Genomic DNA, 27,507 nt, shown 5'->3' on the forward strand with positions numbered 1-27,507 from the left:
CACCACGCTGAATTTCCCCGCTTCCGCATTCCCCAGCTGATCGTGCAACGCAAAAGCCGCTTCATGCTCCCGCTTGGCTTGCAGGACAGATGGAGAGAATTACTCTTTTCTGTTGATATATATGTGCCCATATTTTGGTGTGATTTTTCTATTAAGGAGAGAGTAAGGTTAATGGAGAATCGAGGCCACCCATAACTGATTTAGTCTCAGACAGGTATTGGTCTGTCAGATTTTTTTGCGTAGTTATCTGGGAAAAATGCATATCCTGCCCCTCGAATCGCCACCCTCATTAGTCTTAACGGACTTGAGGGTGTGACGGCCACTTTGCTTACTTTTGTGACGAACCTATAGGACAACTAAAGAACCCCATAGAGATTCAAGTTCGGGAGCTGTTTGAGCAGTGCGAATTACGGCAAACAGTATCAAAGTAATCTTGATAAGCAAACACTGCCAAATCAACGCAATTAAATCTCAGCACACAAAACCAGAGCGGGTATGAAAATTAAGTGCGTGATGATAAAAATGGTGAAGTACAGCCTGAAATGAATGAATTGAAGGATAGAGTGGGACACAAGATATGCAACAACCTGGTAGAGCGTGAGTACTAACAAATAAACCGATGCACATCTTCAGCTGCCGGTAGGAATTTCAACGACAATACACCACAGAAGTTTGGAAGCACGGATTTTCAAACAACCCACCAAAATTCAAATACAGGGTTTCGAATAAAACAGCTGAAATCCATGGTTTCCTACCTTTGTAGGCAGCAATGGAAAGCAAGGAAAAATGTGTATCACAGCTTGATTTATTCACAAGTCTGCGAAGGCTGGATAGATAGACCAGAAGAACAATCAAAACATACATTCGTATGTTCCAGAATATGACAAGGACGAGGAGCTGATGAACGACTGAAACCATAAATGGCAACTACACACCAAATACTGCACGGATAACTACAAAAGAGAAGCGGAAAAATCAAATTGTTGGCCCATGGAAATATGAGTTCCTCTCTTGGCGTTAAGGATTGAGGGTCTTCAGTTTGCACAAACTGAACAGAGGAAAGGATAAATCATCTGTCGGTTTGGATACACCTAGGGGTATCTGGGGAGGTAAGACCACAGTTCATCGAAGTCAGCGAGGTTAGCTGGATCCACAAATAGGTTCCCTATCGAAAGCGAGGTGCAGACTGGCACATACGAGTTCGCTTAGAAACACCGCCCACCGGCCACCGAACTCATCCTTCTTGATCGCGGTCGCAACGGCCGGTTGGTAACGTTCCGGTAACCTGGAAATTCAAAGACTGGGGGATGCAGCGTTTGCATAAATAGGCCTTTTAAAAGACAGGTCACTGCAATCAAGGCAGGTGACGATATCAACGGGAATCAACGTATTGGAATTGTGAAACCGGACCCACTGAAGGGGCTGGTTGGAAAACAACCGAGATACTGTGAATTCCATTGTTACCCACGCCATAAATGGGAATCTCTCTAAAGGGACCACTTCCAAAGACCCAACCATAGATTAATGGTCCTTCGAGTAAAACAGAGCGTGTAAAGCAGCACTAATAAGCTCCAGCAACCTCGGTTCATTCCACACTTTGTATTCAACGTCGATCAAAGACGTACCCGTATGGTTCTAGAACCTCTGCAGCGCAGCACTATCAGGAAGAAGCTTATACCGACTTACCGACGCTCAAACCGATACAAACAGTGCGGATGTTCACGTTTCTCATCATGGAAAATGCACTCAAACACGAAACTATTGTGTGGTTTAAAAATCCGCGGACGCACTCATATTTGCATGTCTAGGATGATCGGGTGTTCGCTGGTGGATGATGGGATTAGACCAAGGTCAGACAGTATCGATTGCAAACGCTTCAGTAGTTACTCTAAACATCGTATCCGGATGTAAACTGGCCTGCCCGCAATTTTTTTTCGGGGGGGGGGGGTTTTGGAACATTCACACATTATGTCTAGGCTTACACAGCAAATCATGTCACGGTACGACTGCACGACGCAAACAGATTAGAATTTCGGTCATTTGAGAGCGTGCAATAAAAACTCGGTTAGTATTTCACCAGAAACTCAGGAGAATGTAACAGACGAATCAATCAGGGCTATTTAAACTGGTCCGGAAACTAACCAGTCTCAAACATCGGCGAGAAAGATCTACTAAGAATCTGACGGAATGACAGTCCAGACAAAGAAATGGCTACGAAAAACGCCCTGTTGATAAGATATCTTATCGTTATATTACTTTTCCGGCCAAATTTCTAGACTCCATTTAACACGCTTAAAATGCGTGGATGTGTTTCCTGATGTACATAAATTGACAAAGGTGTCAATAAGCAATACTTTACAGCAGTACACCTGGAACAGGATGAGCTCGGTAGAAATCCTACATTCGATGGTATGCGCGCATGAAAAGATACTATTTTTGGCTTAAAAGCACCCATAATAAAACGAACGCTCAGTATGTAAGAAACCCGTTCCACATATAGGCAAACACTGTCTTTATTTTTCCCCAAGTGCGGTCATTATACGAGGTCTGGGGGATTCGTACTTCTGACCACCTATTCCCATCTAGCATAAAATGACATCTATCAAGGAAAACTTCACCCACGGTCAAGGACACCTAAAAAGTTTAAAGATAAGTAGAAAATACCGCATAACATCTATCCAGTAACAGTGCGGTGAGTTCACATTATACACCCACCAGGAAAAAACCGTCAGGGAGATATATTGGATCCGTTTAGAGCTTTTCTCAGTCCGTCCACAGAGATTTCGGGACATAGCTGTATATAGCCAATACTTGTACCAGAGTCTGTAGTTCCACACTAGATGTCCAAAAAGATAGCAAAAATGCGCTATTCATTGCTGGGGAGTATACTCGAGACGGAACATCACCCTTAAGTTACAACGTGAAATTAAATTCCACCGTAGACCGACGGGATCTCCAGAGTTCAAGTTCACCATCACCATAGACATCGTAACATCAGCGTTCAGAACACGCTTAGAATCCATGATTTATTTGAAAGTGACTGAGGAAGGGACCTAAAGCTAGTACTCCACAATCATTCCGGGCTCAGTGGTTAGGGTACGAATTAACTGACCGAAAGGTCGGTGGTTCGAACCCGAACCCTGCCTAAGCTTGGGCAACACAGCAGTATCCCAGCCCTCATGATTCCATCTGGCGGCATGAAAGTTAGGCACCGAAAGGGTGCTACAGCTTAACTGATTTACAGTGATTTCCAACCCTTGCACATTCTGCCGCAGCAGCCTCTGCATCGCCAGAATTGCGCAGCCGGAAGCGAGTGCGTTGCATGCATCTAGAATTCTTGTTTCCGATACACATCAATCCAGTGAGAGCAAGCGTAGGTTGTTGTCCTGCTTGCTTGAACTTACGAACAATGAAAGCAGTCAGACTAGGCGTCGAAGCTTAAAGGTTGATTTCGAGCTGCCTGATGATTTCAGCGCCGGATGACGCGCAGATTTGCTTGCAAAACCGATGCAGGACGAACGGAGTCATCAGTCTCAACTGACGGGCGTAAAAGGAGTCAGTAAGGGGGTGGGGAATGGAGGAGAAAAAGTATCCGAAAGAGAATGAGGGGAGGTACCAGTATTAGCATGTTTTTGCTTACCCGCCCTGCAGTACGCAATAAGTGAAGCGACCCAGCTAATGGCACCGCGAGACGGCCGATGAAGTATGAGTTCATTCGTGTGTGCAATTCACGGTAGAAGAGAGTTTAGGGGAAGTTTCCCAACAGACCTCTGATGAAAGTAACATACAATACGCATGCTAACTGACGAACTTGGAACAGAGCAGCTACTCCGAAATAAGCACTCACTTCGCGTGTTTGAGCATCCCTTCTTCACTGACTTGTACCGATGAGAAAGGGTCACCAGAAACGGATTGCCGAGAAAGTGGTCCTTGCTCCTGGACAGCAGCAACAGCGCTGGATGGACTGAAGTGAATATTTGTCGTGTTCAATTCCGATTCCCCCGGCGAAACAGATGTACTTGTCGCAACTGCGCTTGGCAACGAAGATTTGATACGAGATTCTACTACAGAACCCTACAGAAAACAAAAAAGTCTTGGGATCACGAACATGCAATCATGTAAAGTAATACAAAGTTGGTCGGGACAATAAATGCGATAGAACACTCACCGTCAGTATGGGCGATAGCGAAGGTGTAAAAAGAATGCTGACATTCGAGTAAATGTCCTCTGTGTAGATATTCAAGACGTGTTGCAAAACACCCAGTCTGTCCAAGTTAAACATGACTGCCGTTCAAACTGTGGATAGTGAAAACATTCTTTAAGACTCAACGCATTGCTTCACATTTCATCACGCTGCAACAGACTAGTTACCTATGCGACTGTGATTGCACTAAATCGTACAGGTGAAGACGACTTATTGGACTGGATCCTAGTAAACGGGAAAACATTCTTAAGACTCAACGCATTGCTTCACATTTCATCACGCTGCAACAGACTAGTTACCTATGCGACTGTGATTGCACTAAATCGTAAAGGTGAAGACGACTTATTGGACTGGATCCTAGTAAACGGTCGTCTTTGTACTGTGAGGTGGTCCGGCTCAATTAAGATCAATGTAATCCGATGCGGTAAACAATGGTTATTTGTCGTATCGGTATACACCCCGACAGACGGCAGTAATGAGACTGAAAATGACAGGGTTTATCGAGATCAGTCACGACTACTTCGGTCAGCAAGAAGAATGAGTGGTGTGAATGCCCAAGTTAGCCGACCAATTGCAGAAGAAGCACATGATCAGTGTACTGAGAATGGAGCTGGGACTACTTCAGTGAGTTGATCATCGCTTGTTCTTGGCCAGTACGAACTTGAAACACAAACGTTCATATTGAGTTAATTGGAGGCCACCACCCGCAAGAAAGTCATGGACTCAATTGGACCAAGTGGCTATCAGTAACCGACAGTCTCAATTAAAGATTGCCGTTCCTTCTGGGGGTATGTAACTTGCCTCTGATCATGCCACTGTGCGAGCCCATTTATCACTTCGCTTTCCATCAGCACTACGTGTGCCAATGCAGAGCAGTTCCATGCATCAACTTCGACAAGTTTCAGTCGCTCAAATGTATCCAGCTGAACTGGTTAAGAAGCTGCTGGAAACGTAGTCATATGGTGACAAACATTGCTTGGAGGTTGAATGAAAGCGAGCGAAAGAGGCTTCGCTCTCCGATTTTAGAACCGTTTGTCCAAGCGATCCAATTCGACTAAATCAACCGTGGATATAGTACCTGTTGGTCGTCGTCTTGAGCGACGGCCGAATACTCTTAAGAACAGTTCAGCTGGTCTCGTTCAACACAACCGCTGCAAGAACCCAACGGGCCTGAATGGAACATTGACAACAGCCCAAAAAAAACCGAACCTTAGTAATAGATATCAGGCCTCAAGCACGACAAAGCGAATGGCACAGATGGCCTACACCCCGTACTCTTTAAAGGTGACGAGATCCAGCTGAGAAGTCTGATAACCATACTGCAGAAGATTTGGAACGAAAACAGAATGCCGGTTGAATGGAGAATCCCGGCAACCAACCCAGGCTTCAAAAAAGGACGCAAGAATATCATGCAAAAATCATCGCGGCATCAGCCTGGTATCCGTCGCATCCAGGGAGCTCTCTGGCATTGTTTTGCGCAGATTGATTATCGAGAGAGACAGATTCATGAAAACCAAGGTCGGCTTCACCTTGGTCGAGGATGCATTGACCATAGCTTTGGGACAAGTTCTGACCAACGTCCCACGTTGGTCACTTTTCTTGATTCGAAGGCTGCTTTTGACTCTGTCGATCGTCAGAAACTTAGGCGGTGTCTGGCTATCAAGTGTTCATTCCAAATTTATATCCCTGAGCACTCCTGCAGACTGTATACGTCTAGATTTCACCTGAGTTCACCAAGTCCAGTGGTGTAAGACAAGGCTGCCCTCCCTCACCTTTCCTCTTCAACTTTGCCATTGATGTGCTGCTCGAAGCTTATCTGCCCGCTTCTGAAATATCGGGAGCCGAAATGCTCCCGAGATGTTCCCTTACAGACACTGAGTATGCAGACGACATTGCTCTCCTTGGTTCAGATCTTTCCAAAACTCAAAAAATTTTAAGTAACCTAAATAACTCTGCCGCATGGTTTAGCATGCGCTTTACACTGCAAAAAACGAAGTGCTGCTACAAGATTGTGTGACCAAACCCAAACCTCATTCTTGCAGACGAGTCAAATTTGTTTACCTGGGCACTATCCAGTGGACTGGCTGGAAATGAGATTACTTCTCAGATCGAAAAAGCCACAGCAGCTTCCGCCAACCTGACACATACGGCGCCGATGTGACGCCGATTTGTCTGTCAAGGTCAGAGTGTACACTACGGTAGTGCGATCTATACTGCTTTATGGATCAGAAACAGGACCTCTACGCGCAGATGACATTCGAGAGATGTCAGTGGTTGAACACCAGCGCCTCCAAAGCACTTTTTGTGTCTGATGGTAACATCAGATTAGTAATGCTGACGATCCCGAGGAGAAAGAATTCTCCTGCAATACGTGAATTACCCACGCTTCATAGGTTACGGCTAGTCAGGATATGAATTCCGCATGCCAGAAGGCCGTCTACCTCACAGAGCGCATTTTGCCCGGCCCTGTGCTGAGTGGAAGCGACCGGAAAATGGACAGTTTGTGCCTGGAAACAAAGTATGAAAACGCTGACCAGAAAACCTAGTCGGGTCGACAAGTGCCGTTTCCCTGGATATGGACCCGGGGACACAACTCACCAATGGTTAATGATACTGACAGAAATGGCTTAATCACTCAGTCAGTGGTACTCGTGCATCAAAGGTATCTGTTCCAATGGATAGCTACCCACTTCCCAAACTAACCAAACATGCTACCGCCACGACGGCTTGATTGTACTTCTCGCTCTCGCACTTACCAGAAACAGTGGCAGAAACAAATGTACCCGTGGAACGCGGTTTATAGCTGATAAATTGAAATTCGAATATTGATTCGAAGCCTCAGAGTTGTCATCTGTTGGAGCGCGCGCTGACACAACAAACAAACACCGTTTATTACGTCAACACGCATTCATCCTTATTGAACAGCCAACCTAACAGCGCATTCAGCCCTATGGCTAAGCACGACCTCCACACCGTAGATACCCCGAGACATTGCGTTATGATCATAAGATAACTGATGAGTGAAGTGCGAGAAGTCTCGTTCGTCCCGAGTGACTCGAGATGTATGACCGAACAGGGATCTTGTGCGCATGTTTCGAAGACACAACATGCATCGATAGAGGGAGGGAACAAAGTCTAAACAAAAACTACCTGTTCCCCAGTTTGAGAAAGAGTACGGACATTGAAAGCCGCAATGTGGAACAGATCCCTTGAATTTAATGAGGGTTTATTTTGATTTATTTTACTGGGCAGAACGTTCGATACGGAGTAACAGTTGGGTGATTGACAGCCAAACGAACCGGAAAGACTTGAGTGGGGGACGTGTTGAGAGGAGCCAGTGAACGAGGAGCTGTAAGGTCGGATGATTACTTCCGCTTATTCAAAGGAGACTTGGTTAATGTACCCCACCTTGAGCCGTTGATTCGAAAGTCCGATCCACTAGGCAGTGGGAGAATGTAGGGCTTTGTTTGAGGACCCTACCCCGAGCCTCTGACCCAAAAGTCTGAACCGCGAGGCAGCGGTTGTTAGGATTTACTTAGTGGAACTTTCCCGGAGCCAATCACTCAATAGTCTGATGCACTTGGCAACAGAGGACAGCCTGACCCGTGGATGCAGGGAGTAAGGCATTACTACCTCACTCTTAACGCGGCCGCGCACAACAGTATCAGACTCTGATTTTAATAGTATTTTTTCCACCGTATTGAATAATGCGCCGGCGGACACGGTCAACCGCTAGGCGGATTTTAGGGCTGACGTTTTCTAACCTGTTCTTCCTCGGGGGAAGTCAGCATCGCTGTTTGCATAACTGTGGATATGCTAGACGTCTGAAGAAAACTCCTTACTGCCTTCACACTCCGATCGCAGATGACAGTACAACTTTACCTCCAGGCCTCCTCGTATTAGGAAATCTCGGAATACTCGCACTCGCTGTTCTTCGTCCTGCTGGTCTCCGTTTGGTCTTCTGGCAGAGGTGAACGTATGGGAACTGTGTTCAATCCAGTTGTAGCTCGCAGGATTGTTGCAGTACATAAGGGCGACCACGACAACCAGTGATAGCTTTAGGTCGGGCTTCGTAGGCAAACCAGGCTTAATTATCCGGCAGATGTATCTCGCTGAGCTTTGGAGTTTTATTTCTTCGGTCTCGTTCAAGATTAGTTGGGCCGTATGAAAACGATTGCGAAAATCTAGCACAATGTTCCGAAAAATTCCAGTTACAGACATTCTTCAAAAGGTCACAGGATAGAGTTTGGCTATCGAGCAATCCGGGGGCTCACGCCGAACGTTGCACCAGGAAGAGGGTAGCTGCAACACGCCTGTACAAAATGTTCAAAGTAATCTTAAGAACTGGCTACATAAGCGTCAGACATAGGGTTATCTTTCAAAATAGACAATCGAAGGAGTAATAAGGTAACCTACCTGAGCGACTGCACTCCACCCTGGAGAAGATAAGTCACCCAACGTGTCAGTACGAGCTGCACTGATGCGTGTATGGACTGTGCACCCCATGTCTGGAGAAGTTGGTGATAGCGAACCTGTCTTCACTTGGATATCCTGGTTATGACTGTTCCTGCTGCTTAAAATGGCAACAGCTGAACTTTGTTGTGTTGTCATAGCGCCACACACCAATGAACTACTGAAGGAATTTTGTATACATCGGTTGGGGCGGCCAGTTGTACCCAAGATATCGCACATCGTTTCACATGGGGATAAATTATGACTCAGAGGTGTATCAGGGAGGCGGCTCCGATTCGTCACGGGACAACAAACATTGCGGGCACTTTCTTGTGATCTTGGTGGCCGCGAGATAACAAGCGGCAGTAGTCGTCGATGTGCTGAATATCGTGGGTGAATAGAATAAACACAGCGACTGTGTTGTGGAGCGACGGAGTTGTGTGAAGAAGGAGGATCAGTAGTTCCAACATCTGAAACGTATGGATACGCGTAGTGCTAGTCAGCCACACAGAGATCACACTCCGTAATAACGATTGTGTGCGAAAAAAAATGATACGGGGAGGGAACAACTGAAAAAGACTCAGTTGAGAACACATTTCACTTAAGCAATGCCTCACCATAAACCTTCCCCATCCGTACTGCTATGAGAAAATTTATCCCAGACGCATGAAAAGCAAGATTAACTTTCATCATCATGATTGTCAGCTGTAATAACCGTGTGCATGTCGTACAATGGTTGTAGCTGCCAGTTTCGTTCACCAATGATTCGGATATGTGGGGTAGGGAGCTGCGCACTGCAGGCGGGAGCTGATAAATTAGTGCGTAAATACAGCATTGTCACTAGACTGTTAAGCGGGAGATTGGTAAGGGAGCTATGCATTGAAGGCGATACCTCGGATGCATGAGCGTCATTGAAGGCGCGACTAAGCCATGTCTGACAATGTCTCCAATCACCGACCACCTGTACATAATAAAACTTTGAAATATTCCTCTTTCCTCGAGTGGGTTGCGATTAGTACAATGACAGGACACCATACAGGCCGTTATCGAGGTAGAGAGAGCTGTGCCTGATTGATACAGGATCCGGGTATCGCTGAGGTGGAGGGGGGTAGAAGTCAAATGCAAACCCTGAGCGCTGGCCGGGAGACGAGTGGGTGGACATCGACTGAAGATTGACGGATGGTCGATGCACTCAATACGCCTAGGCGACAATTCCGTGCAGCACGCGTTCCTGATCAGCCCAAACATAGAGCTGACAATACTGGGGGCAGGTTTGCTCAAGAGCACAGATTCCATGGTTGACCTAAAGCAGAGAATATTGCTGACAAAGTATGGCGCGGGAGGAGGTCCATAAAGAAATTCAAGAGCTGTTGAAAATGGCATAATTAGGAAAGCCAACAATGCGTACAACTTCCCGGTTGCCCAAGCCGAGGAAAGGAGCTTGGCTGAGGTAACCTTGAGCCCTTGACTCAAAAAGTCTCGGAGCCGATTAAATTCGATTGACATGGTGGGTTCCCGTTCGTCAATTGTAGTAACGGTATTTTTCTCAGCTTAGTTCTCGGCCTGAGCCTCCCAAGCGAGCGTTCACTCCAAAACAACCATCAAAGATGCACAGGGTATATTAACGCCCAAAACGAAGTCAGGAACACTTGTACGGCGCTTTATATACATAGCGCAGGTAAAAATAACTTTCTGGAAAATTTGACGCGTTCTGGATGCGCCTTGGCAACTGGCATTCGGCCAATACTGGGTCATGATTGGCTACTGGGTTCAGACTTTCGACCAATCCGATATCGACTTGATGCCAGACCGCCAAGCGTCCCGAATTTTTGGCCAATCTTGCGTGGGATGGACTTCTCGTCCGTAGCACCACCTGACTGCGAGCGGTAAAGAGGGGTCCGTGTGGAGTTCCGCCTGACAACAGCTGACTGATTTTTAGCACTCATTTGGGTGATCAGCTTGCACTGGACCCGGTGCATGTCGTACAATGGTTGTAGCTGCCAGTTTCGTTCACCAATGATTCGGATATGTGGGGTAGGGAGCTGCGCACTGCAGGCGGGAGCTGATAAATTAGTGCGTAAATACAGCATTGTCACTAGACTGTTAAGCGGGAGATTGGTAAGGGAGCTATGCATTGAAGGCGATACCTCGGATGCATGAGCGTCATTGAAGGCGCGACTAAGCCATGTCTGACAATGTCTCCAATCACCGACCACCTGTACATAATAAAACTTTGAAATATTCCTCTTTCCTCGAGTGGGTTGCGATTAGTACAATGACAGGACACCATACAGGCCGTTATCGAGGTAGAGAGAGCTGTGCCTGATTGATACAGGATCCGGGTATCGCTGAGGTGGAGGGGGGTAGAAGTCAAATGCAAACCCTGAGCGCTGGCCGGGAGACGAGTGGGTGGACATCGACTGAAGATTGACGGATGGTCGATGCACTCAATACGCCTAGGCGACAATTCCGTGCAGCACGCGTTCCTGATCAGCCCAAACATAGAGCTGACAATACTGGGGGCAGGTTTTCTCAAGAGCACAGATTCCATGGTTGACCTAAAGCAGAGAATATTGCTGACAAAGTATGGCGCGGGAGGAGGTCCATAAAGAAATTCAAGAGCTGTTGAAAATGGCATAATTAGGAAAGCCAACAATGCGTACAACTTCCCGGTTGCCCAAGCCGAGGAAAGGAGCTTGGCTGAGGTAACCTTGAGCCCTTGACTCAAAAAGTCTCGGAGCCGATTAAATTCGATTGACATGGTGGGTTCCCGTTCGTCAATTGTAGTAACGGTATTTTTCTCAGCTTAGTTCTCGGCCTGAGCCTCCCAAGCGAGCGTTCACTCCAAAACAACCATCAAAGATGCACAGGGTATATTAACGCCCAAAACGAAGTCAGGAACACTTGTACGGCGCTTTATATACATAGCGCAGGTAAAAATAACTTTCTGGAAAATTTGACGCGTTCTGGATGCGCCTTGGCAACTGGCATTCGGCCAATACTGGGTCATGATTGGCTACTGGGTTCAGACTTTCGACCAATCCGATATCGACTTGATGCCAGACCGCCAAGCGTCCCGAATTTTTGGCCAATCTTGCGTGGGATGGACTTCTCGTCCGTAGCACCACCTGACTGCGAGCGGTAAAGAGGGGTCCGTGTGGAGTTCCGCCTGACAACAGCTGACTGATTTTTAGCACTCATTTGGGTGATCAGCTTGCACTGGACCCGGTACGCATACACAACGGCAAAGAGTCGCTTTGGCTGTGCGTTGACCGCAGACTATTTTTATACAAGCATGCTTATTATTAAAAGTAAGCATCTACTCCATCAGACCATTATAATGCAAAGATCTTTGTGCTCTATCCACAGCTGAACCTACTCTTCAAGACCCTATCGCGAGTGTCCTACAGTGAAAGGAGAACAAACAGAAAAGCTCAAGAGTCTTTAGAATTCCCAAACTACAAAAACAACAATAGTAGAGCGAGATTGTGAGCAAACAGCGCAAACAAGACCTACTGCGGTACGATTGCAAATACGGGACAAGTAAAATACCATTTTCATCTTCCTTCGGAGCCGTGAGATGATGTGTGGCCATCAGATGCCGAGCCATATGTCGCGTTTGACGATTGTGATCCCCCCCTTCCGAATGCGTAGCACACAGAGGACAAATAACCTCAGGGCCACCAGTTTCCTCTCCTGGGTGCTTTTGAAAGACATGACGCGAAAATGATGTCTCAGTGAACCCCAACTGACCGCAAAGGGGGCAGGTGAAACTGTATGCCATGTATTCGGACGACGGCTGAAACGGCAAAAAGGTAGTCAGTGGCTAATTGGGTATGTTCATCCTGTACTGAGCAGCTTTATGGCCTATTGCAACGACTTTCATTCTTTTCGATTACGAGATCCTTCAACAAACGCGCTTGCGCATCAAACTCCAATATCTTCCCCTGGGGGCTGTGAAAATTCCCAACTCAAAACGTCTGCTTCTTGAGTTGTTGAAGTGATTCTCGAATTCGCCTGGAACGCTACGATAATGTATGCTGTATTGACAATCCTAATCAGATATAAGGTGTCCTAACACAGTTCGGTAGACAGACACCCTTGGACAACCTTCAATGTTTGTGTGCTCACAGATCATACACTGCAGCGCTTTCTAATTAACCAAGGACAGTGCGACACCGTGCCAAAGCAGTTGTCACAACACCCACTGACTGGATCACACAGTGAGTCCGGAGTTAACAGGTACACTAAGATGGATTGGTGAATACTCGCGCAAGACAGACAAAACCACAAGCAGTTTGAGTCGAACTGCATACTGGATATCCTATAACCTTGGAGAACTAACGAGTGATTAGACCTAAGGATGAACACAAGGGTACATCGTCGACTAGGCGAATAAGGTCCGAACAACCAAAGTGCACGCAAAGGATACTTTGGCATGCGGTTGTACCGTCAATACCTCACTGTGAAAAAACGTCACTAGAGAATAGCGAGACGTTTGCTTGCTTGACGCACTTGTTTAAGTGGTAGATGGAAACCGTCTTCCGCGCTTTCCGGATCGAAATAATGGAATTTTAGACATACTCGACAATTTATTACTAATATACGTACGATGGAATTTTCGTTTTCAAATCAGAAAATACTTCAGATATTGAATACACTGTCATGCCAGTCACTTGCATCACTGCGAACTACTAATTTTTGTGGTATAACTAACCATTATTTTTTCCACACTGTGTATGTCCTCACTTGTGGTCAGGTGACCATGACCGGCCATGAAACGACCCGTTAGCTGATAGTTGACGGCTCAATTACCACGAAACAACCTCTTTTTGTGTGGGTATCTAATAGTGATTTCAGCAAATGCTACCCATAAATGGTGGCAAAACAGGCATCAATTAGTCGGATGTTGTATGGTCAAAGATAACCGCAGAATGACCAGGAGTGCAGAAAACTCGTGACATAACGGTTCAACAGCTACGAAATGGACCATTGATGTTTAACCTTGTTCTAAGAAGTAATTTAGAATAGGTCGAGGTTGTAGGGGTGCGTCGTGGGTAGTGCAGGGAGATAAGTAATTCTCCATAAAAGTGTGTATCGCAAGTAACGACTTTCTCTAGCTTTTCAAGGTGTCCACCACCTGACTGAGTTGGTTGGCTCGTGTCGTCCGAAATTAAAAGTGAAATATGAAGTAGGAGAATATCATTTAATGGGTGGGTGCTTCCTCAGCGAGCGTCTACTACAACGCGCCGCGAAAGGACCGGTTGAATATCATCATTAACAAATTTGAAACCGCCAGCGCCCTGATGCCCTGAAGTTCTAAACGGGTAAACAGAAATAGCTGCCTTAGAGATCGTCACTCTCATGGTGTGCACAGTACTGCAAGATGCCAGAAAAATGTGCATTTCGAGAGTGAAGTTTTAATGACCTAAGGTTCCCGAAATTCAACCCATTTGAAACGAGCCAGCCAACAGTGAGACAAAACCAAACGAGTACCCTGGGATCAACGGTGGGTTCTGGAGGCATCCCATATGAAATTCGATGGTGTGCCTAATCAACTTCTCCAGACATCGGGCACACAGTCCATACGCGCATCAGTGCAGCTCATACTGACACGTTGGGTGACTTATCTTCTCCAGGGTGGAGTGCAGTCGCTCAGGTAGGTTACCTTATTACTCCTTCGATTGTCTATTTTGAAAGATAACCCTATGTCTGACGCTTATGTAGCCAGTTCTTAAGATTACTTTGAACATTTTGTACAGGCGTGTTGCAGCTACCCTCTTCCTGGTGCAACGTTCGGCGTGAGCCCCCGGATTGCTCGATAGCCAAACTCTATCCTGTGACCTTTTGAAGAATGTCTGTAACTGGAATTTTTCGGAACATTGTGCTAGATTTTCGCAATCGTTTTCATACGGCCCAACTAATCTTGAACGAGACCGAAGAAATAAAACTCCAAAGCTCAGCGAGATACATCTGCCGGATAATTAAGCCTGGTTTGCCTACGAAGCCCGACCTAAAGCTATCACTGGTTGTCGTGGTCGCCCTTATGTACTGCAACAATCCTGCGAGCTACAACTGGATTGAACACAGTTCCCATACGTTCACCTCTGCCAGAAGACCAAACGGAGACCAGCAGGACGAAGAACAGCGAGTGCGAGTATTCCGAGATTTCCTAATACGAGGAGGCCTGGAGGTAAAGTTGTACTGTCATCTGCGATCGGAGTGTGAAGGCAGTAAGGAGTTTTCTTCAGACGTCTAGCATATCCACAGTTATGCAAACAGCGATGCTGACTTCCCCCGAGGAAGAACAGGTTAGAAAACGTCAGCCCTAAAATCCGCCTAGCGGTTGACCGTGTCCGCCGGCGCATTATTCAATACGGTGGAAAAAATACTATTAAAATCAGAGTCTGATACTGTTGTGCGCGGCCGCGTTAAGAGTGAGGTAGTAATGCCTTACTCCCTGCATCCACGGGTCAGGCTGTCCTCTGTTGCCAAGTGCATCAGACTATTGAGTGATTGGCTCCGGGAAAGTTCCACTAAGTAAATCCTAACAACCGCTGCCTCGCGGTTCAGACTTTTGGGTCAGAGGCTCGGGGTAGGGTCCTCAAACAAAGCCCTACATTCTCCCACTGCCTAGTGGATCGGACTTTCGAATCAACGGCTCAAGGTGGGGTACATTAACCAAGTCTCCTTTGAATAAGCGGAAGTAATCATCCGACCTTACAGCTCCTCGTTCACTGGCTCCTCTCAACACGTCCCCCACTCAAGTCTTTCCGGTTCGTTTGGCTGTCAATCACCCAACTGTTACTCCGTATCGAACGTTCTGCCCAGTAAAATAAATCAAAATAAACCCTCATTAAATTCAAGGGATCTGTTCCACATTGCGGCTTTCAATGTCCGTACTCTTTCTCAAACTGGGGAACAGGTAGTTTTTGTTTAGACTTTGTTCCCTCCCTCTATCGATGCATGTTGTGTCTTCGAAACATGCGCACAAGATCCCTGTTCGGTCATACATCTCGAGCTACTTGGGACAAACTATCTGATCCACACTGAAGCCTTCAAATTAAACATCAGGCATGCCTTGCCGAAATCTTAATCCTCCTATCTCTCTGATGTACGTTGTCTTAGAAACACACACAAAACCGGTTATGCGCTTCAAATTGCTCAGGACGAGCTCGCATGTTTCACACTTGAAATATTCGATATCAAAGGTGATATCAAAGGTGCGCGAGTTGCACTAAATCTTAGAGGTGAAGGCGACTTATTGGACTGGATCCTAGTAAACGGTCGTCTTTGTACTGTGAGGTGGTCCGGCTCAATTAAGATCAATGTAATCCGATGCGGTAAACAATGGTTATTTGTCGTATCGGTATACACCCCGACAGACGGCAGTAATGAGACTGAAAATGACAGGGTTTATCGAGATCAGTCACGACTACTTCGGTCAGCAAGAAGAATGAGTGGTGTGAATGCCCAAGTTAGCCGACCAATTGCAGAAGAAGCACATGATCAGTGTACTGAGAATGGAGCTGGGACTACTTCAGTGAGTTGATCATCGCTTGTTCTTGGCCAGTACGAACTTGAAACACAAACGTTCATATTGAGTTAATTGGAGGCCACCACCCGCAAGAAAGTCATGGACTCAATTGGACCAAGTGGCTATCAGTAACCGACAGTCTCAATTAAAGATTGCCGTTCCTTCTGGGGGTATGTAACTTGCCTCTGATCATGCCACTGTGCGAGCCCATTTATCACTTCGCTTTCCATCAGCACTACGTGTGCCAATGCAGAGCAGTTCCATGCATCAACTTCGACAAGTTTCAGTCGCTCAAATGTATCCAGCTGAACTGGTTAAGAAGCTGCTGGAAACGTAGTCATATGGTGACAAACATTGCTTGGAGGTTGAATGAAAGCGAGCGAAAGAGGCTTCGCTCTCCGATTTTAGAACCGTTTGTCCAAGCGATCCAATTCGACTAAATCAACCGTGGATATAGTACCTGTTGGTCGTCGTCTTGAGCGACGGCCGAATACTCTTAAGAACAGTTCAGCTGGTCTCGTTCAACACAACCGCTGCAAGAACCCAACGGGCCTGAATGGAACATTGACAACAGCCCAAAAAAAACCGAACCTTAGTAATAGATATCAGGCCTCAAGCACGACAAAGCGAATGGCACAGATGGCCTACACCCCGTACTCTTTAAAGGTGACGAGATCCAGCTGAGAAGTCTGATAACCATACTGCAGAAGATTTGGAACGAAAACAGAATGCCGGTTGAATGGAGAATCCCGGCAACCAACCCAGGCTTCAAAAAAGGACGCAAGAATATCATGCAAAAATCATCGCGGCATCAGCCTGGTATCCGTCGCATCCAGGGAGCTCTCTGGCATTGTTTTGCGCAGATTGATTATCGAGAGAGACAGATTCATGAAAACCAAGGTCGGCTTCACCTTGGTCGAGGATGCATTGACCATAGCTTTGGGACAAGTTCTGACCAACGTCCCACGTTGGTCACTTTTCTTGATTCGAAGGCTGCTTTTGACTCTGTCGATCGTCAGAAACTTAGGCGGTGTCTGGCTATCAAGTGTTCATTCCAAATTTATATCCCTGAGCACTCCTGCAGACTGTATACGTCTAGATTTCACCTGAGTTCACCAAGTCCAGTGGTGTAAGACAAGGCTGCCCTCCCTCACCTTTCCTCTTCAACTTTGCCATTGATGTGCTGCTCGAAGCTTATCTGCCCGCTTCTGAAATATCGGGAGCCGAAATGCTCCCGAGATGTTCCCTTACAGACACTGAGTATGCAGACGACATTGCTCTCCTTGGTTCAGATCTTTCCAAAACTCAAAAAATTTTAAGTAACCTAAATAACTCTGCCGCATGGTTTAGCATGCGCTTTACACTGCAAAAAACGAAGTGCTGCTACAAGATTGTGTGACCAGACCAAACCCTCATTCTTGCAGACGAGTCAAATTTGTTTACCTGGGCACTATCCAGTGGACTGGCTGGAAATGAGATTACTTCTCAGATCAGATCGGCCACAGCAGCTTCCGCCAACCTGACACATACGGCGCCGATGTGACGCCGATTTGTCTGTCAAGGTCAGAGTGTACACTACGGTAGTGCGATCTATACTGCTTTATGGATCAGAAACAGGACCTCTACGCGCAGATGACATTCGAGAGATGTCAGTGGTTGAACACCAGCGCCTCCAAAGCACTTTTTGTGTCTGATGGTAACATCAGATTAGTAATGCTGACGATCCCGAGGAGAAAGAATTCTCCTGCAATACGTGAATTACCCACGCTTCATAGGTTACGGCTAGTCAGGATATGAATTCCGCATGCCAGAAGGCCGTCTACCTCACAGAGCGCATTTTGCCCGGCCCTGTGCTGAGTGGAAGCGACCGGAAAATGGACAGTTTGTGCCTGGAAACAAAGTATGAAAACGCTGACCAGAAAACCTAGTCGGGTCGACAAGTGCCGTTTCCCTGGATATGGACCCGGGGACACAACTCACCAATGGTTAATGATACTGACAGAAATGGCTTAATCACTCAGTCAGTGGTACTCGTGCATCAAAGGTATCTGTTCCAATGGATAGCTACCCACTTCCCAAACTAACCAAACATGCTACCGCCACGACGGCTTGATTGTACTTCTCGCTCTCGCACTTACCAGAAACAGTGGCAGAAACAAATGTACCCGTGGAACGCGGTTTATAGCTGATAAATTGAAATTCGAATATTGATTCGAAGCCTCAGAGTTGTCATCTGTTGGAGCGCGCGCTGACACAACAAACAAACACCGTTTATTACGTCAACACGCATTCATCCTTATTGAACAGCCAACCTAACAGCGCATTCAGCCCTATGGCTAAGCACGACCTCCACACCGTAGATACCCCGAGACATTGCGTTATGATCATAAGATAACTGATGAGTGAAGTGCGAGAAGTCTCGTTCGTCCCGAGTGACTCGAGATGTATGACCGAACAGGGATCTTGTGCGCATGTTTCGAAGACACAACATGCATCGATAGAGGGAGGGAACAAAGTCTAAACAAAAACTACCTGTTCCCCAGTTTGAGAAAGAGTACGGACATTGAAAGCCGCAATGTGGAACAGATCCCTTGAATTTAATGAGGGTTTATTTTGATTTATTTTACTGGGCAGAACGTTCGATACGGAGTAACAGTTGGGTGATTGACAGCCAAACGAACCGGAAAGACTTGAGTGGGGGACGTGTTGAGAGGAGCCAGTGAACGAGGAGCTGTAAGGTCGGATGATTACTTCCGCTTATTCAAAGGAGACTTGGTTAATGTACCCCACCTTGAGCCGTTGATTCGAAAGTCCGATCCACTAGGCAGTGGGAGAATGTAGGGCTTTGTTTGAGGACCCTACCCCGAGCCTCTGACCCAAAAGTCTGAACCGCGAGGCAGCGGTTGTTAGGATTTACTTAGTGGAACTTTCCCGGAGCCAATCACTCAATAGTCTGATGCACTTGGCAACAGAGGACAGCCTGACCCGTGGATGCAGGGAGTAAGGCATTACTACCTCACTCTTAACGCGGCCGCGCACAACAGTATCAGACTCTGATTTTAATAGTATTTTTTCCACCGTATTGAATAATGCGCCGGCGGACACGGTCAACCGCTAGGCGGATTTTAGGGCTGACGTTTTCTAACCTGTTCTTCCTCGGGGGAAGTCAGCATCGCTGTTTGCATAACTGTGGATATGCTAGACGTCTGAAGAAAACTCCTTACTGCCTTCACACTCCGATCGCAGATGACAGTACTTTATCTCCAGGGTTTCTCGTAATAAGAACTCTCGGACTACAGTACTTCGGAAGCTTACAATTGACAAGTTTCCTGAATAAATTTCATATTGTCCAGTTTCATATTGAAAGTCAATATATCCAGTGGAATCTCGCTAGCTATCCGTTTATAGCCCAGTTATCTTGAACTCGTCAGGAGGGCGTAGTCACTGGAAGGCGACACAATCAACGACTTCTCAGCATTTTGGTTGAGATCCCAGTTTGAAGTTCATATGCACGTTTGTCTGCTTCACCAGTCTTCCCACGCAATTTCATTCGGAAACAAAGGTCACTTCATTGACACGTAAGTAGTGGACCCTAGGGACTGCATGTGCTACACATTATGCGAAAGATATCAGTTGGTGACGGCGACGAACTCTATTCAGGCTATAGCTTCACCTCTTACTCGATGAGCAGCTCCGCCTGCATCTTAAGAATTCTGATCATGCGAAGGAATTTGAAAGGAAAAAAAGCGTTCAGCTGTAGCACCCTTCCGGTGCCTAGCTGCCATGCCACCCGAAGGAACCACGAGGGCTGGGATACTGCCAGGTTGCCCAAGCCTAGACAGGGGAAGTCGAGTGGCGGAGGTCGGATTCGAACCACGGACCTTCCGGTCTGTAAATTCGCGCTCTAACCACTTGGGCCGTCTACTTGAAAGTAGAAACTCTACCAAAGAGATGGCCATTTTGCTAGTCTAGTGTCAGCTTCCTTCGGCTAAGACTACCTGAGGAGCCCCAAATGTGAAACCGGTAGTGGGTTGTCTGGCATGATCACCAATCGTCGCATACTATTTCAACGAAACAAGCTTCATCATACGTCCCCGCAGCGGAATCTCGGAGCACTCTTAGAGCTGCATATAATGGAAGACAATATCAGTGTGCTACTGACCACAACAGAATTGATGGATTCGCCAGCACCACGAATTTCACCATTCACGCTTAAAATTAGAAACTCGAACTAATTACTGTTCAAGTTTCTGTATTGATAATCTCAGCCTCCGGAAATTACATCTACCTAATGACTTCCTCTGTCACACTACCATTAGAGCTTCTGCAAATTCCACAACATCCGGTGTTACTCGAAATCTGAGGCGTGTTCAAAGAATGTATGTCCCGCGGCATGACAATGGACATGCCGAAGGACCGGATGACCGTAGTCAGTTGATTGATTGATTGATGATCATGATGAGTGACGATCATGATGATGATGATGATGATGATGATGATGATGATGATGATGATGATGATGATGATGATGGCGATCATGATTATCATGATGATAAAACGGGATACAAAGCCAAAAATAACCTACCTCTCCATGAAAAAACAAGTCATGGTCCGCTCTGGGTATGAGACACTGCATTGGATGAGAACTGGAGTGCTTTTCAGTTGCTTGACGGTTGTCGAAACAATCGCCACAAAGGTCATAGTTCCGACAGACGAGGCATTTATATCGCCTCAGGCCAAACTCCTTCTGTTGGCAGACATCACACGTAACACCTTAAATGAATGAAGTGAACTGTATGAAGACAGCTGGAGATTTTCGATGAACATTCTGCATAGAGACTGGTGGGAATTGTCAATCACTCAAAATTGCATAGGAAATTGTGACTTAGTATGCATGTTCCCAAATGCCTAGAATTCGCGTCACGTTAACCCAAATGTGAACGGTAATAGGATGTGAAAAAAAAGATCGTAGCAACAAGCCGGCAACATGACCGGTATGGCCCTGTTGTACAATCTCAACAGTAGAGTTCCAGTGCCCACCCAACACCAAGTACCCTGAGCACCTTGGAAGAAGCGCATTCAGTGAACTCAATGGAAGCATAAACATGTAGCATACCTAATATCCTACACTAAAAAGAGGTCAGCTCACAAAATGAAAATCAAATCCCCAGAGTCTCGCGTTTGGACCATAGAAGATGACTTTCAGATTAAGTGCCTTCAGACAAATAATCAGTAATTGAGTTCAAATAATCACCCATAAATCATGTAGTCAAGTTGTGTTGGATCCAGCTACTACAGTCTCAATCACAGAAAACAACGGGGACAGGTAGACTAAGCATTGGATACGATGACATCATCGGTTAGTTGACGTAGAATCATTCCGAAGAGCCGAAAATCTGAGTCGAATATTGAAGATCATGGCTATGATGCAGAAGCACGATAAAACCAACCGGTTAATGCGCAGACCTACTGACCAGAAGGTCCTTGATTCGGTTCGAACAACCTGGCACGATTTCAACTCCCGTACTTCATTCTTGTAAAATGGAAATTGGCACCGAAATGAGTTGCAGCTAAACAATTACTATTTATTGTTTAGGAGGGTCATTGATTCATGACTGAGCTATGGCTGTCAGTGACATTAACCTTTGATGGATTGAGCCCCAGGCTCCCCATCTAGTGGGTAGCAGTTGTCAACCGGTTAGCGCTTTTCAGTCCTCGTTGCAAGGTCATAGATTGTTCATGTATCACTTTCTGTCCGTAGGCCAACCGTCCCTAAGAACCGAACATCACATCATTTGTACGGATGTGTCACGTGCAGAATACGGACCAAACGAAGGCATGCTCTGATTGGTCAGAATGCCAGCCAATCCGGGTCGAGCATCTTTAACTCGACGCTTCTCACCCCCTCACGGAGGTTCTGGCACGACCTTTTGGAACACTGACTCCCCTATAGATACATATGTAATTTTTCTTTTTCTCCATAGAGTGCTGCTACCGTGCCTATTGATATACCATAGTTAGAGGACCAGGGAGGCAAGGGACCGATACAGAGTTGCACCACCGTTCAGCAAGACAACTGACGACAACCCGAACGCACGATGTCCATTTCGGCAGAGCAACTCCAATCAATTTTACAGCAACAACAGAAGCAGTTCGAAGAAGCTCAACTGAGGCTTGTTAAATCACTGATGCGAAGTATGTCGGTGAATGCGACTAAAACGGTTAAGCCTCCGTCTTCTTCCACAGACGCTGTCGCCAGCTCGATTACTGAATTCAATTTCAATGCTGAATCTCGACGAACGTCTGAGAGTTGGTTCAAGAAATATGAAGATATGTTCCAAACCGACTTTGCTCAGTTTGATTACGCATGGAAAGTCCTACTGTTGCTGCAGAAACTGGGGTCAGCTGAACACGATCGGTTCACAAAGTTCATACTCCCCAAACTCCATCGTGACCTGGGTTTCGCAGATGCTGTCAAAATCCAGGCCAAAATATTCGGTGAGCAAAGTTCCTTGTTCAATATTCGTCATCCGTGTCTCAAGATTATCAAAAGGGACACTGAGCATTTCATCACCTATGCCGGTGTCGTCAACAGAGAATGCGAGTGCTTTCAGCTCAGCTCCATGACCGAAGATCAATTCAATTGTCTCATCTTCGTGGCTGGCCTTCAATCGCCACACGATGCAGATATTCGGACCCGGCTACTGAATCGAATTGAACAGGATCCAGAGTTGACGCTTCAGAAGCTTACCACCAAGTGCCAGCATCTTATCAATCTCAAGCCTGATACTGCAATGATTGGACATTCCAAATTCTCTCAGCCTGATATGGTACGCAAAGTAAATCCTGCATGCAGCCTGCGACGTTCCATCCGCGGTTCAAGCCCTTCAGTTTAGTCGCAGATTCATGCAGATCGTTCTGCTGCTATATGGGAAGTTAAGAAAGGGGGCAGGAGAGACGCCACATCAGTCACACAGAGACCAGACATTAACTTGAGGATATGGGGAATGGTCTTTACGGTAGACGCAGGGTCGAATATGGCAAACACGAGGCAAAAATAAGATCACAAGTAAGGCCACGTCGACGAAGTCAACTTCAGACGAGTCTGAAGCTCCGTAAGGGGACAACTTCGCATTGGGCACCGGACAGCCTTGACATATCTCCCAAGTGGAGGGTACCAGATCCCAGATCAGTATGCTCGCAGCCCCATGGACGGACAGACAGCACCTCCATGAGTCGTCAGAGTGGAGTCCGAAGCACCAGTCGGTTGAACAGCCTTTTCAAGGGGGAGGGGTACGGAGGCCAGCGATCCCTAATAACCGAACGTCATACCATTTGGACGGATGTGTCACGTGCAGAATACAAACCAAACGAAGGCATGCTCTGATTGGTCAGAATGCCAGCCAATCCGGGTCGAGCATCTCTAACGCTTCTCGCCCCTTCACGGAGATTCTGGCACGACCTTGTGGAACACTCTGTGACTACCCTATAAATACAAATATAATAATTTTCCTTTTTCTCCATAGAGGGCTACCGTGCCTTTTGACATACCATAGCTGGAGGGCCAGGAAGCCAAGGGACCGATACAGAGCTGCACTATCGTTCAGCAAGTCACAACACACTGCCAGCGATTCCGTTCGACGTAGCCGGTGAAGCCAATGATGTAGTCGCTCCGTAAGTACTGTTGAGTTGAAGTTGTTGCTCAAACATCACTTTGAGCTTATCTGCTTCCATATTGCGTCGCCAAACATGTTACGGTTTCCATGACACAGCGAGTAACGATATGTGCGGAGTGTGACGATATGCTATCCCCAGCTACGTTGCCTGATCTCGACTCCTAGTATAGCGGAACAGTAAGAAGACGAAGCCTTGGACACAAGTATCATTCTCCGAACAACAAGCGATCAACAGGCAATGGCGGAAAATGACAAAGCATATATATGTATCCACAGTTTGACCTTGAAAATGCCGCAGGTTCCTCAGCACACACAAGGATAGTTTCAGGGGGTATTGATATGCCCAATACTCATCATTTGTGGAAAGAAATAAAGAACACAATCGAAACCTCTAGCGTATTTTCGCCGAAGTACAAGAGTACGACCTCCAGTTAAAACATGATAAAGGCACAATTTCCACCACTAAACTAAGACTCCTTAGATATCAAATTACTGAAGGAATCATGCAACCAGACCCTGAAGGTCTTGCAAGAACTGCCCGTTCCGAGAGACATTAAGTCTCAACAAAGTGTGGCTGGCTTGATCGCGTACTGCTTTCGTTGGATAAGCCATTCCTGCGAGAAGACCTACCTAATCGCTCACAATGCAACCTTTTCTGTCCCTAAATCTCTTGTGTTTGAAAGTTTCAAAAAAGAATTAGTGGATGCCGCCGTTATTCCTATCGATTCAAGAATACCTTTGATACTCGAAACTGACGCATCTGATGTTGCGATTTCGGAAACACTCCATCAAGGGGACAGATTGGTCACATTTTTCTCACGTACAATGTTTGTCAGCGAAAAGCATCATTCGGGTATTGAGAACGAAACCTGCGCGTTTGTCGAAGCAGAGCGCAAATGGACGCATTACCTATTCGGGACCCATTTCGAAACTGTAACCGATCAGCGCTCCGTTGCGTTTACGCATTCAACATAACAAAAAGGAAAAATAAAGTGACAAAATCCAACGATGGCATATGGAGTTATCGCCTGACGTAACCAACAGACCAGGCATAGAAAGCAAAGAAGTTGACATGCTCTCTCGGGGAGTTTTTGTGAACACTCCACCTCAGCTGGATTTAAAACGCTTACGCGAAACTGCGTGCCATCCTGGGACAACATGCATGATGCTTTTCGTTCATGTCAAGGATCTCCCGATCTCCCTAAAGGAGATCCGACCTGTTATTAAGCAGTGTCATTTTTGCGCGGAATGGCGCAAGATGGGGCAAATGGTTTAAGTTGAGAAAGCACGAATTCATTGACCGGAAGGTCCGTAGTTCGAACCTGACCTCTGCCTCTCGACTACCCCTGTCTAGGCTTGGGCAACCCAGCAGTATCACAGCCCTCTTGCTTCCATCGCGTGGCATGGCAGCAGGGCACCATAAGGGTGTTACAGCTGAACACTCACTAAAGCCACACAAACGTTTGAACGTCGAAGCATTGACTTCAAAGGACCATTGTCTTAGACGACGCGAAGCAAATAACTACTGACGGTCGTGGACGAATATTCCCGTTTTCCGTTCGCCTATGCCGTTCCGGGTATCAGTTCATCTACGGTGATATCAAGCCTTGTGCCGCTCTCCGCTAAATTTAACCTGCCCAGATTCATGCATTCGGATCACAGTTCATCATTCACTTCGAATGAGATTAGACGATTTCTTCATGGAAAACGCGTTGTCACCAGTCGGTCCACTCCTTACAACCCAAGGGGGGACAATCAAGCGGAACGATTAAATGGGAATTTGTAGAAGGCTATTACGCTTTCATGACGATCAAAAGATCTTCAAATCAGTCATTAAGAAACCTCCATCCGATCCGATCTTGTTGTGCACCGCCAACAATGCCACGCCACACAAGCGAATGTTTCCTCACAATGAAAAAATCCGCGGCTGGTACATCGTTGCCAAAGAGGTTGCTTACGCCAGGACGGTTTCTCATGAGGCGAAATACACGACCTTCGAATTATGACTACGCAGTCGAAAAGTTTGAACTCAATCATCAATCAATCATCCATCATCATCATCGACGGCTTCACTGCCGTACAACCATGATTTATTTGAAAGCCCTATTGCAAGGAAAAGAGTAAATGTGGACGGCGAAGGGACTCCTCTTCGAACATGAGAACGATGTCGTCTACATATTCCAGACCGACGAAGTTTTCTTTGCAGGCTATTTGAACACCAGGGTTTTGAGACAGCGTTCGGCTCATTATTTCATCGATCACGAAGTTAAAAAGGAATGGAGAGAGTGGTTATCCCTGACGGACACCGCTTTGCTTTGGGAAGCTTTTGGAGAGCTCTCCGTACACTCTCACACGTCCGGAAGTCTGAGAATACAAAGAACCTATTATGTTCACAAACTTCCGGGGCATTCCTTGGTGGGCAAGCGTCTTAAGAAGAACAGACCGATCAACCGAGTCGAATGCGCCTCGGAAATCCAGGAATACTAGAATTGTGGGTCGCTTATACGTATGGCGTTGTTCTAGCACCTGACGCGGTATGAAGGTTTGGTCTACACAACCGCTTCCAGGTCAGAATCCCGCTTGCTGCTCTCGAGTCGGTATCTCACGAGCCACCGTATGGCGACGAGGCACAACTGACACCATCAGTCTCGTTACAACCGGGGTCAAGCTGATCCCCCTGTAGTTACCACACTCACTACGCGCCCATTTTTGAAAACGGGCACTATCAGCCATTCTCTCCAGTTGTTTGGGACAGACTCTTCCCAAATGCAAGCAAACAGATCGGACAAGCGCTGACTGAGGACTTCACCCCCGTCTTTGAACGGTGTGGGTGGAAGGTCATCCAAACCGGGAGCTCGGTGGCGCTTGAGAACATATACAGTCGTAAACATGACAGTTGTTGTTCGAAGCATTCAGCCCACCGGTCGAGGCGTTCTTCTTTGTTCGAGATGGTCGTTTCATTCTGATGCTTGATGGTTTCGCTCACAGGTGGTTTCCGGGGACCGGTCGCACGGATCAACCGAAATAATCCTCGGGCATTATTGGCTTTCTGGGCCTCTCACATTTCTTTGGCTTTCTGTGTCCACCATACTTCACGGTCGGATCGCAAGCTCACTTTCACTTGACGTCTGATGAATCTTCGCATCGGGTTATGTTCAGAACCGGCGGGGATATCTCTTCGAGTTTTGAGTAGTAAAACCGTTCGGTCTGATATCCAGTGCTTGGGACGTGCCACAGGCAAAATTCCCAGCACTATGCAAAGGAGTGGCAATCTCGTCACAGCATGAGTTCACACCTGATGGTGTGGCATTTGAAACAGACTCTAGAAGATGATTCTTGTAAGTTCATCTGACATCCGGATCTGCCAGTCTTTCAGTTGCCACGCGACCTGTCCTCAAAACTCGACAACCATTCCATCTGGAAGCGTTCAATGTCCGCACCCTGAAGCAAGCAGGACAACAAGCTGCTCTTGCACTCACACTGGACTCTCTTGGCATTGATGTCTGCTGTGTCTCAGAAACTAGAATTCAAGTTTGTTGGGGATATCAATATCCCAAAAAAACTATTTTTTGTGTGCTAGCGAAATTCCGGCATCTTCAAGGTCACACTATGAATTTATATATATATATATATGTCGT

The 27,507-nt window shown here is 46.6% G+C and overlaps 2 protein-coding genes across 2 annotated transcripts in view; one reads left to right on the forward strand and one right to left on the reverse strand.

Annotated features, from left to right (window-relative positions):
* The window catches only part of T265_03007 (hypothetical protein), a gene marked incomplete at both ends in the record, with an annotated part of 6,546 nt that extends 1,709 nt beyond the window's left edge, over window positions 1-4,837 (forward strand). The window contains one exon of the mRNA XM_009167386.1: window positions 4,363-4,837. Coding sequence (XP_009165650.1) covers window positions 4,363-4,837 — 475 coding nt within the window. The remainder of the gene's footprint in view (window positions 1-4,362) is intronic.
* Window positions 411-27,507, reverse strand: part of T265_13146 (hypothetical protein) — a gene marked incomplete at both ends in the record, with an annotated part of 41,662 nt that continues 14,565 nt past the window's right edge. The window contains 5 exons of the mRNA XM_009167397.1: window positions 411-1,285; window positions 3,848-4,074; window positions 8,621-9,126; window positions 12,173-12,455; window positions 20,779-20,966. Of these exons, the coding sequence (XP_009165661.1) occupies window positions 1,141-1,285; window positions 3,848-4,074; window positions 8,621-9,126; window positions 12,173-12,455; window positions 20,779-20,966 (1,349 nt within the window). The remainder of the gene's footprint in view (window positions 1,286-3,847; window positions 4,075-8,620; window positions 9,127-12,172; window positions 12,456-20,778; window positions 20,967-27,507) is intronic.

Source organism: Opisthorchis viverrini, assembly GCF_000715545.1.
Source record: "Opisthorchis viverrini unplaced genomic scaffold opera_v5_39, whole genome shotgun sequence".
NCBI classification, from domain to species: domain Eukaryota; kingdom Metazoa; phylum Platyhelminthes; class Trematoda; order Opisthorchiida; family Opisthorchiidae; genus Opisthorchis; species Opisthorchis viverrini.